General features: G+C 38.3%; 1 protein-coding gene across 1 annotated transcript in view; it reads left to right on the forward strand.

The window, feature by feature from the left end:
- LOC121509581 (protein unc-13 homolog B-like) overlaps window positions 1–12667 on the forward strand; it is a 260714-nt gene that overhangs the window by 174200 nt on the left and 73847 nt on the right. The window contains exon 22 of the mRNA XM_041787044.1: window positions 652–802. Within this exon, the coding sequence (XP_041642978.1) occupies window positions 652–802 (151 nt within the window). The remainder of the gene's footprint in view (window positions 1–651; window positions 803–12667) is intronic.

The raw sequence follows: 12667 nt of genomic DNA on the forward strand, positions 1-12667 counted from the left end.
ATCATTTGAGATAAATTCACTGCACTCAGGTGATCCTTTTCATCTGAAGAATTAGGCCAGTCACTTAAAGGGGGTAAATATTTATGCAACCATTTATTTTACCTTACATATTTTTTATGTAATTGACATTAATTTGTAAAAATCTGTTTTCTCTTTGACATTAAAGAGTTTTGTAACATTTTTGTCAAAAAGACAAATTATATTGGTCATGATTGATTTAAAGGCACCATAAACCTCAAACCCAAAGCTTCCTGTCCCTGTTTTTTATTGCAAAATAAAACTGAGCTGTTCTTTGCTAAGCTGTGATGATATTTTAATGTTCAATGGCAGCTCGATAACTATGGGATCAAACTTTATTTTGTCTCTCAAGACTTCTTTTTCTGTCTTCTAAACTCTTACTCCAAACCTCCAATTAAACATTTTAGTTCTTATCCACTTCCTCCACTTGTTCTCCCTGGCCTCCTTATGTCCTTTTCACTAACTCCTCTGTCTCCCCCTGTCTCATCCAATCTTTACCTTACCTCCTTCCCTCTTTATGTCCATGCTGATTTTGTTTAACCTTTAACTGTTTTTCCACCTGTCATATCTAAATCTTCAAACCTCCCTCTACTCTGTATGACCTCCATGTCTCCCTCTCTCTCTCCTCCTCAGACATTTCTCCTGCCTGTCCTCTAAGTACATGCTGTCAGGGGTGCCGGCAGTGATGAGCACCCTGCTGGCCAACATCAATGCCTTCTACGCCCACCCCACCGCCTCCACCAACGTGTCTGCACCGGCCAGATTTGCAGCCTCCAACTTCGGGGTGAGTGACCAACATTCACAGCAAAATAAAACAAAGATAAACACCAAGCTTCTTAAAACAGAGCAGCTTGACAACAGGCTGCTGTAGCAGTATGTGTGTTGAGTGTGGTTCAGTTCAGGCTTTCAAGTGTTGCTTTCACCTGGTGAAAGCTCTCACTTTTCAGCAATATCAGCAGGTGGATGGATTTTTAAACGTGGGTTAGGTCCTAAAAGAGAGGTTTATCCTGACATGGATTTGGGTATCAGCACAGTTACAAGTAGAAACAGTGACAGTGATGTATGATTGTTTGTGTTGTAGATTCATAATGATGAAAACATTTCATTCTTGTGATTAAATTAACATTTACTGTCAAGCTGTGTCCCCGCAGACACCGACCACAAAATGCACTTTTCTTCTAAACATGATTTATATCATTATTATAGAATTTCAGACAGACTTTTTCTCTCTGTAATGAGATTTTAAAATATAACTTTGCACTGCAAGTTCCCTTTGAAGGGCCAAAAGAGCCTAATAGATTTTAAGCCTAAAACACAATCACACCAGACAAAGAGAACTGAAAAATTTCAATGAAAGAGCTCACTCTTAAGTGAGGGTTGTATACTTTAACTGGCTTTTAAGTTGTTCAACATGAAATCTATTGATCTAGTCATGACTGTGCAGAACTCTGCTTCCTGATGTTTATAAAGAACTTTGAAACATGATCACAGCTCTCTTTTCCTGGCACCCATGTCCAAAAACTTGGATTCACCCATTATTTTTTTACTAGAGCTGAGTATTTCCCACAGCTTCACAGTACAACACACAATGATATACATTGATTTTTAATTATAAAAATGTTCCACACATAATTCACTACAGCAGCTGCACCATAAAACAGAGCAAATTGAAACTGCTCAATTTTTTTTGTTGAAATTGATTGGGTCAAAGTTTTTATGTGACGGAAATATATTTTTTGAATAATCGTTACTTGTACATTCATGTTGGGTTAACTTGATTTTTATAAGTTAAAATTTAAGTTAAAATTCTGTTTGAATCCAAATCGAAGCAACACATTTAAGTACTTTTCGTAAAGCTACGTGTTTTTCATCCAGTGCAATTTTCCCTATTTCTATCACATACTTTTCTCATGAACATTAATGCCACCCAAGGTAGTCCAACTTAAGCGACTTAAAGTGAAAAGTGCACACTGAACCATGATGTCCTCTCTCATCATGTACAGTTTACTATCAACTCTATGTTATAGTTACTCTCTACAGGTGGGACTACTCTGACAGAGTCAGTAACTTCACTCATGGTGCAAAAGTGTCTACTGTCTAGACATTCTTGGAAAACTATGCAGATTAAGGAATGATTATCAAATAACTAAAGTGCAATGGCAGAAACACTTAGAATGATTGAGTATGTTTACTTAAAATGAAAACTTTGTTCAATCAACTCAGAAAAATTGGACTGAAATAGCTATTTTGGACTTTTAACTTAACACAACTCATTTTTTTTAACAGCCTTCAACTGTTTGGTCTTCCAGTGTAGTCTTAGTTGTAAAGGCAAGGGCAAAGTTTATGGGTTCCTACACTTAAAAAAATCTTAATTTCATCCAAGAAGTGATATCAAATATGCAGTTTATATCACTGAGCTATTAATAAGAGAAAATACAGCAATACTGAACTTTTTAAACATGAAATAGCCCTCTCTGCTGTCTCTGTTGCTGGTTTTCATACAACAATTATATTCTGATTTCACTTTCATATAATCCCACTTGTATTTGCAAGAATTTCGCTTTGCTTTATCTGTGAAAACATCAGCAGCAACTGCATGAAGCTTTATTTATCCGTACACTACAGCTCAAGTCTTTACAGATACAGTATAAAATGATGTTTGTCATCTTCCCTTTATAAGTTGAGGGTAATTTTGAGTTTACATGTCATTCAGCGCTGGACAGCACACACTGGCCAAGTTTAGTAAGCCTAGTTGTTGCCAACTGCAAATTAGCCTGGTGTCTTGTCATGTGCAGATGAAGATTGGTTGTGTTGCTGCAGTATTTTACCTTGTTTTGTATAGCTTGGGTATTCATGACTCATGGCCATCTCCCGACTTTCTGGTTTTTGAAGAAAACCAAAATAATCCAGTATCTTTGCTTTCAGTTGTGCAGGTAGATGAACTTTCTCATCCAGCACCATCAGTTTGTTTTGTACTGAAGCATGTCCTACATCATTCAGTTTAGCACCTGCTGCTTTTTGTTGGCTTTTTTGTTAACTGCACTATGGGGGATGTGACTGCAGTGATGTCTTTTGTGGTCATACCAGTTCTGTAACATCTGGGTTGATACCCCTATCCCCGAAGGAGCATGCAACGATATATTGGTACATGGATTTTTTGAATACAGGTCTAAATTTTACACCCCTTCATTGCCTTTTTCTCTGCTCTATCACTGGCCCTGCTGTACATAAAATGTTCCTGAGTACTTTGAGATCCTCAGAGACAAAAGTCTTCTCATTTCAGATAATCAAATAAAATACTGTTTGATTTCAGGATCTTGATGCTCTGAAACAATCTGCCTGAGGAAATCAGCTAAGTCATGGATTTTTAAGTGCTGCATGAAAAAAAAATGCTTTCATCGAATAACTTTTTCACTTTAAATGTTACAGTTTATGTATAGTTTTGGATATGTTTTTTTACCACACTATTTTGTTATATATTACAGAAAAAGGTTAAAAGAGCATTTTTCATCTGCATTTATTTTGAAAAGAATAGAATATGTTTGAAAGAAAATTTCCATTATAAATAAGCTAAAATAAAGAATAATAAATGGAGTGTTGATTTAGGCTAGTTGGTAAAGCAGGCCACCATACACAGAGGCTACCAACCTGGAAAAATTGGTCACAAGTTTAAATCCTGATCCTGATCTTTCCCTGCTCTCTCTCCCCATATACCCAGCCTCTCTTCAGCTATCCTATCCAACTAAAGAAAACAGCTAAATCCTTATAATTTGATATTTGTTTGTGTTTGCTTATTCTGTCTGTGGAAAGCACTTCATAACATGGATTTTAAAAAGTGCCCCTTAATAAAGGCTGTAATTTTTTACTAATTATTGCATTCACCACCAGATAATCTGTTGTACTTAAAACTTGGAATGAAAAAAAGTAAACGTACATTTCTTAGTGGATGCTTGATTCAAAACGAATGAACAGGTATAAAGTAACAACAACTGCGTTTCCTAGTGTGCAGATCTTCATGCTTCTCTTTACCCAAAACTTGGTTAAGAACTTTTTCACACAGACATCTATGAGGGATCTTCATTACAAAGCTGTTGTTTTTAATACAGCTGAGATTCTTCCTCATAAAAATCTCATGTCTTACCTTTGTTAGACCTTTGGAATTACTCTGAACTGAAGTGACCCAAATGAAGGCCTGTGGGCCCTGCTGGAGCCACAGAGAGGGGGCAATGTCAGTTAAAGGCCAAGCTTTATGACTCCTGGGATCTCTACCAACAGCATGGACAATAGTTCATGTGCAGTTACTCGAACTGCTGAAGGACGTTCTCATTTAATGGGTTTCTTACTGCCCAAACTGGCAACCAAGAAAGGTTTCTTTCTGTTGTTAAATGTATTTATTTAATTTAATTTAACTGAATGAAGGCATTTTCTAAGTGGGTTACTGTTTAATTCATTTATGTCATTAAGCTGTTCTCATTTCCCTGTTTGATCAGAGGGACTACAGTTACTCTCTAATGACTTGATACTTACTAATGCATGACACAGCAGCAAACACTTTTATTAGTCCACACTAATGAACGAGAATTTTTTAAGTGAAAAACAAAACGCCAAACATTTGAATAGATTCATATTATCTATTTAAGTAGTATTACTCATTACAGAGAGGAAAAGCAAGTTTATTTGCATAACATTGTCAGTGTCTAATTTAACCAGCTGTGCAGAGTACTTTAAAGGGACTTTGGCAAAATGGATAGCAAAAGAAATAATGTCTACATGATAAAAAAAGAAGTCATGTAATACAAAGAAAAAAAGGAACAGGCATACAGGTTTCAGCTTTTTGTTGACCATGCCTTGTGAATATAGCTTTTGCACCACAAACCTCTACTGAAATGTATACACTGCAAAAACCATCCCCAAGGACTTTAAGAGAACCTCCACTGTGGGTTAAAGAGTCAGGATAAAGTTCAAGGGAATTTTTTAGACATATTGGAGGCGGTGATTAGGGGTGGGAGAAAAAATCAATACAGTATAGTATTGCGATATTTTGTCTGGCAGTATATCATATCGTCTCGTCCACAAAGTGTCGATTTTTTCCAAATTAACTGCTAATGGAAAAATAAAATCAATTGTTTGGACAATTTTTTGTCCAGAAAATTAGCACAACAAACATGGCAGCCCCAGGGAAAGGGCATTAGGAATGCAAGCAGGGCATGAATGAGATAGACATGACACATGAGGTTTGCAAGAAGTGCTACATGAAAATAAAATACTGCAGAAATACGACAAAAATGGGGGCAAGACTAATGCTAAATCAGCTAGTCATTTGAAAAAAATGGTACAGATTGCAATATATCGTGCCATATGGTATCACAGTACTTACTGTATTGCAAAATGCTTAAAATCACAACAATATAGAATTGTGGCCTAAGTATTGTGATATTGGATCGTGGGGCCACTAGGGATTCCCACCCCTAGTGGTGATGAAGAGATAGGATTGGCATGAATGAGCTCCACCCAAGAGGGTCTGGCTTGCAGCCCTTGAGCAAACCTCTACGCTGGGGCGTTCGGCTGGAGACCTCTACGGTGGGGCGAAACGTCTTCGCTGGGGTGTGACGTACATTGCCCAAGCCTAACTTGGGGCGTGCAGCTTGTTAGCTGTTGTTAGCATGACCGCTGTGCTCATGACACCTTAGCATAACCCCGTACGCTGGGGCGAGCAGCACACCCCGACCCGTACGGGTCTACGCTGGACCGTGCAGTAGCAGACGCCGACCCATATGTATGAGTCTAAGCTATTAAAACGACTGCTTTGGTTTAGGCGTTTAAATCCGACAGGTTAGATTTAGGCATTCAAATCCGACTGGTTAGGTTTAGGCATTAAAACCTGACTGGTTAGATTTAGGGTCAGCCTGTCGGCAAGCGGATAGAGCTGAAATTTTGTTGCGGGTAATATACGTCACGCCCCAGCGTAGAGGTCCGCCGGCTCAGGCAATATATGTCACGCCCCAGCGTAGAGGCCTGCCGGCTCGGGCAATGTACGTCACGCCCCAGTGCAGAGGTTTCGCCCCACCATAGAGGTCTCCAGCCAAACGCCCCAGCGTAGAGATTTGCTTGAGGGCTGCAGTCAGATGCCTCTCGCTCCACCTGGACACCAGTGAGATGGTTTAGAGGTAGCTGGGGAGGAGGAGGATTGCAGCAGTCACACTGAAACTACTGACTGCAGAGGAGAGGAGACAGATTTTAAAATATGACCACTGCAGGACGATTGGATTGAGAGAGGTCATGTCAAAAAAGGATTGGATCAGAGTTTGAGTGAGTAGATGCCCATACCAGCTGATTACCCAAGCAGGAAAAGAGTCAGGAAAGAGTGATTAATGAGTGAAAGGATGAATGGAAATGAAAGATTCATCCAGTTTGAACTTATGCATAGCTTCATGGCAGTAATTCAGGAGTATAATATAGTTGAAGTGTATCATGTTGCGCAAAACCATGTAGACACGTACCCCATCTCCACCAAGCCAGTTCCAGTGCTTGTGCTGAGCTACGTCATCATAAATGTCAGTGTGCATGTCCATTTTACCTGGGGCACCTCACATATAACTACTCAACCAAAGTGACATCTAACCACAATCAGCAGAATATTAAGCTGAAAAGAGGACACAGGCTGGCGGAGCTAGCTTCTTATGTTAGCCATGCTCTACACAGCACATTGACATCATACCTGCTGACACAATGACCCTATGATGAATTTGACTGTTCTCTAAGCATTTTCTCCTCTTTAGACTGGTCACTTAAATACAATTTAAATAAATGTTTAGCCCAATAGGGAAAAAGATGCCAGGGGGCATCCTTATCTTGGGACCCTCGGTGGCTGACAGTCCTCTAGGGGGGGCAAAGCAATACAACTGGAGAAGATAATGAAAAAAATAAAAGTAGCAAAACATGTCAATAAGATGTCAAAATTATTAGAAGACAAGATCACATCAGGGGATAAAAAAAGATTAAAAACTGATGTATAAAAAATAAAATAGACCTCATTAAAGTAAGCTTATTTTCACCTAAACTAGAATCTGTCCTCTTAACTTAAGCCTACTTTTCCTGACAAAACCAACAAATTTGCAAACAGTTCCTAATCTTACCACTGATGTGCTTACATTGGAGACTCTTTAGTTTGATTATTACCTCCGCCATGGAGGTTATGTGATCGGCAGGGTTTTTTAGTCTGTTAGTTAGTTAGTTAGTTTGTCTGTTTGTTAGCAACAATAGCTCAAAATGTTGTGGACGGATTTTGATTAAATTTTCAGGAAATGTCAGAAATGGCATAAGGAAGAACTAATTAGATTTTGGGAGTGATCCAGATCACCATCTGGATCCAGGAATTTTTAAAGGATTCTTTACTATTGGGAGATAGGGCTAATGGCGAAGGTCTGCGCTCTCTGAGTGCTTTTCTAGTTGTACCTGTTTTGCTTGTAACTGATTTGTCATCTACCCTTAAATGTGTAAACATTCAATATAGAAAGTACATATATTTTGTTGTTTGATTGTTTCTCCTTTGTTTTTTCCTTACTTTAAGTTTGAGCTACACTAGCACCCAGGCAGTCCTTTTCTTATAACAATTACTTGGCTGCGCTCGGCCAACTGCTCCGTCTGTTTATTTTTTTATTTATTTGAGATTTGACTGTCTCTGCCTCTCTCTTTCTTCTTCAGTGCCACTCACCCCCAGAAAGATCTCAGAAAAATCGTTATTATTTCCCTCCATTTTACAGCTCCATTTTCTGGTTTTGCTTATTGCTTTTGTCCTTAACGTTGATTCAAGCCAATTTCAGTGTACCTGTTGCCATGGTAATAAGGTGATTTCCTTATTTGGCGACTTAACTTCAGCCTTTGTTTGCTCTACCCCTCCCTGTGTTTACATGCTTTCATATCGATCTGTTCTTCCTCTCTGCTCTCTATAACTCATCTCTGTGTAATGTTATCAGATGGCAGACTTTGTGACACAGGTGTGTGTGTGTTTGTTTGCCCTCAGACCGTTGGTGTGTGCGTCCCCTTTCCTTTCCTTTTGGGGACAATGGTTGATGCATCATAAATTTTGCAAGAGGAAAGAAAATCATTATATACTGGAGATTTTTTGGCTGTTTTCTACCATAAATTACCAGTCAAGGGCTTGTACAGTGTATTTCTTTTCTGGCACTTTCTTTTAGAGCTGTTATTCATCATCACACCTGAGAGCTGCCTAATTTCAGCCACAGGCTGAACCAAAGATGCTGCTGATACTTGTTTCCATTTTTCACTTTAACAGAGATATTTGTTAAAGAAAATTAACATCTAAGAACCTCTGTGCAGCTGCAGCATCCAAATCTTCTCCAGGAGCATTCACTTTCTGTTGAAATCCCAAAAAATTCAAAATGTCCATAAAATTTAACATAGCCTATTTATTTTTTCTATCTCATTTGATACATTAGGTGTTTTTGTAACTGATAATCCACTTGAGGGCATTTTTATCATTTATCAGATTATATTCAGAAGTTTTTTTTAGTAATTTATCAATCATATTGATTAGATAGAGGTATCCTAAAAGTATTTATCAAATATGATACGACAGCCTTTAAGGGGTTAATGATATTAAAGGTAGAGTGCAGATTTGATAGCAGGGCAGTTTATAAAATACCCTGGTTACAGTCTCAGATGTTGATCAGTTCTCTCTACACTGTTTTGGGTTCTGTCAGTGAACTTTGATATGGGATGCCTAACTGTCTTCAAATATTTCTGTCTAATTTGGAAATTTGTGACTTGTCTTGAATGTTACAACAACAGCAGTGGCTGCCATAATTAAACAGCTCAGTCCAGTATCACCAACAGTAAGCTATTGAAATGTTCCAGCACCAATCTCACTGGTTGTGTCGATGAAATGTTGCTCATTTCTGTAGAGCCTTCAGTGGCACACTTAAGAGGGAAGCTGTCACTGTGCCCAGTTGCAATTATTCCTAAGATTTTACCAAATTTTGATTTTGAACTCTTGATTTGGATTTTTGAAGTGAACTTGTTCATTCCCAGACAAAAGCACTGGTCAGTGTTATTTCTCTTCTCAGTCTAAGTCTTTAGGTTAAATGACTTTTTATTTTAGTCATATTTTAGTGATTTCTGGTTTTAGTCTAGTTTTAGTCAACGAAAACTCAACCGCATTTTAGTTTAGTTTTGGTCCATAGAAAGTCCTCACATTTTAGTCTTTACTTTTAGTCCAAACATTAATTCTCTTGCCTAAATCTGGTACCAAACTATAATAGTATGCTCTATGCACCCTAACAAACCTGGGGTCCCTGCTTTCTACAGCTGAGAGGCAGAAGAGATACAGATGGATTGTATTTTGACATATTTACCCACAGTTTAGAAATATCATCAATTTTGAATGTCCGACAAAACCTAAACTGCTTTTTAGTCTAGTTTTAGTCATCTTGATGAAAACTAAACCTACTTTTTTGTTAGTTTTTCTCATGGAAAAAAGGCCTGTCAATGAAAGTTTTTAGTCATAGTTTAGGTCAACAAAATAATCACTGGCACTGGTATAGTTTTTATGTTTTCAATTTTATTAAGTCATTCTGGGAAAACTAGCATCTCACTTCTGCACTCTACCCTTCTTTATTTCATATTTACTGATAACCAGTTACCAGATCCTCACATTTGGTTCTTTTCACATGCCCCAAGGTTACAGATCTCAGGAAAACTGCCTTCCTACAATGAACCTAAGGCACCAACCTTCAAAAAGAGCTTCAGTCACATTCACTGACAACAGCAATCATACAGTGACAGAGGCATGATGTTGCCAGGGTTTTTTTAACCAACAATAATTTGTAATACATCTTTCATTATTTTGATGTTCTCATCTTATATTGTTTAAGCTATTTTTAATTTTGTTTTTGTGATTATGTATCCTGTAAAAGAGATTTTTAATTTCAATGGAACCTCCTGGTGAAATATAAAGATAGAAAAAAAAGGTTTCCTACATGAGGTTAGACTTTTACATTTTGTCACCTCTCATGATAATGCCATCTCATCCACCTTCAGCTGCATGTAAATGGTCTTTTATTGATTCAAGGTGAGACTGCACCTGCTCCTCAAGGGAAACTAAAAAGCTTCAGTGCTAATACCAGCTCTGTTCTTTGGAAAGTGCATTTCTAGAGGATATTTTTTCAGGTCAACCAAACCGACAGGATATCTACTGGACTACAGTGTCGAAAAGTTACAAAGCACTAACACAGAGACATTAGGATTACGATCTCTTTGAGAACCACTGATTCAGTCAGTTAGTTCTCTAAATTTATGACTTGTGACTTTAGATTAAATTTGCCTTAGATGCTTATTACGTATGTTTTTGGACAAAGAAGAAAAAAAAGAGGAGAAAAGTGCAAAAAAGGGACAAAACCATTTAAGATACTAATAAAAATGAGGTAATCCAGGATTTTGCATATGTAACTCCAAAATGATTTTTTTAAATAATCTTTTATTGAAGACTTAATAGGAAAAAATAGCTTTGAAGGATAACCTTATTATTTTCCCCTCTAGGCTGCTTGATTATAGTATTAATTCATACATTTCAAAAAGGCATTTATCACACAATGTTGAACTGAAGCGCAGGCCAAATGTTTAATGATCACATAAATTATATGACAACAGTCGACCTGAAGCAATAACCCATCTTCTCAGTGTGTGGAGAGCAGGCGACAAGGAGACAGAGGTAATAACATCTGTTAATACTACCTTAGGTGAAAGGTGTGAATGTATGAGGGAAGTGTGTGAGGCTGTGAGGACACGGAAGGCCTTCATAGGGAGAGACATGATGACACTGTGTTTCTTTTAAAGGTCACTACTGATGTTTTTCACTTGTACTGTACCTGCTTCTAATTTTGAGTTGAAGTTGAGGTTGAAGGGGTTATGGTGAAAATATTGTTTACAGAAATGCAAGTTTATTTACAGTTGCAATCGCAATTCCCATTGCAAATCAGGTTTATTGTGAAAATGTACAGACTTTCTGCTTTTTGCAAAGCACAAATCAAACAAAAGCATGCAATGCAGTGCTTCAAGTGGTTTCCCCAAATTCAACTGAAAATGCAACTTATAATGACTTCTTCAGTCTCGAAATGATTCAACCTCTTCATAGCAAAAATCCTTAGTGCTTAGTAGAGCACCCTTTTGCTTCTTTGGGCTGCTGAAAACAAAATGCATAGCCAGACACCAGCTTGTGGCAGCATTCCTGAGGAATCCTAGACCATTCTATTGTACAGTGGCCTCCAGTTTAGTTTTATTCTTGAGTTTGCATGTTGCAACCACCTTCTTCAAATCCCACCAGAGACTTTCTATGGGGTTCAAGTCAGTCGACTATGATGGCCATCGTAGAATCTTCCAGGACTACTTCTGCAACCAAGCCAATGGCACCCAAGCTTCAGTTTCCTTACAGACAACATGACATCTCCTCCTAGGATGACCCGATACTTCGATGAATCTATCTCGCCTTCCACACACTGCAGGTTTCCAGTGCCAGAAGATGCAAAGCAACCTCAGAGCATTACTGAGCCACCACCTTGCTAAACTGTGGACTGTATTCTTTTCAGCGTATGCCTCATTCTTCTGGAGTTCATCATGGAGAACAACTTTTTAATTCAGTCTCTGTTATGACCTGTTAGCAGGCTACAAACGTATACCTTTGTCTTTTATATTTCCATGGTTGATGTCCTCATAATACACAGGCAAACTTTGGTGTTTAAAGCGAGGTTTCGGTGCAAGGGAGAGGGGGTGGGGAATGGTTGGACGGGGGTGAGTAAGCAAGAGAGAATAAAGCAACAGGTGCTGATCTGAATCATCATTCACCCATCTCTGTTATATTTCTATGGTTGCTATCCACATAATAAATGATCAAACTTTGGTGTTTAAAGAGAGGATTGGTGCATGAAAGAGAGAGGGGAGGAGAGGGCGGTGATGAGCAAGTGAGGTGGAAGCAGCAGGAGCTGTTTTGAATCATCAAACACCCATTTAAATGACTTGGACAGATAGGAAATTTTGCATAAAATCAAACCTGTTCTGAAAAAACGGAACGACAAAAAACAAAAATTCTGGAGACGTGATAAGAACAACATGAAATGGACTCATTGTGCAAAGGCCTTAACATTCTGCATGCCGACCTGTATCCCTCTGTGACGTACTGAGACACCTGCAGTAGCCTCTCAGTGAGCTTTCAGCAAGGAGACAGACACGCTTTCACTGATCTATGGTGTCAATGTCAGTGAAAGAGCCCACTGGTTACAAGATTTTTTAAAATAGATTAAATAACTTCCTTGATAGTTCATGTGTGCAAATTGGAAAAGGTCTATGCATCTGTTTGTGTTTGCGCTGTAACACAGGCTCATCCTCTTCATTCCAGTCCGGACAGCCTTCAAAATTTTCCGTCATCCATCAAAAAAATCCGTCAATGATGGAGAATATTTGTTAACGCCACCTCTCACTGGCAGTGATGATTGTTTTGATCAATCACAAGGCTGCCGATAGATAGGCTTTGTACCCAAAAAAGTAGAACTGAACAGATTGGTTATTGTTGTACCATCCCCAACCTTAAATAGTGATAATGCAAATAATTGTGTATGTAACCAAACTAATCTGAACA

This window comes from Cheilinus undulatus, linkage group 5, assembly GCF_018320785.1.
Source record: "Cheilinus undulatus linkage group 5, ASM1832078v1, whole genome shotgun sequence".
Classification (NCBI taxonomy): Eukaryota; Metazoa; Chordata; class Actinopteri; order Labriformes; family Labridae; genus Cheilinus; species Cheilinus undulatus.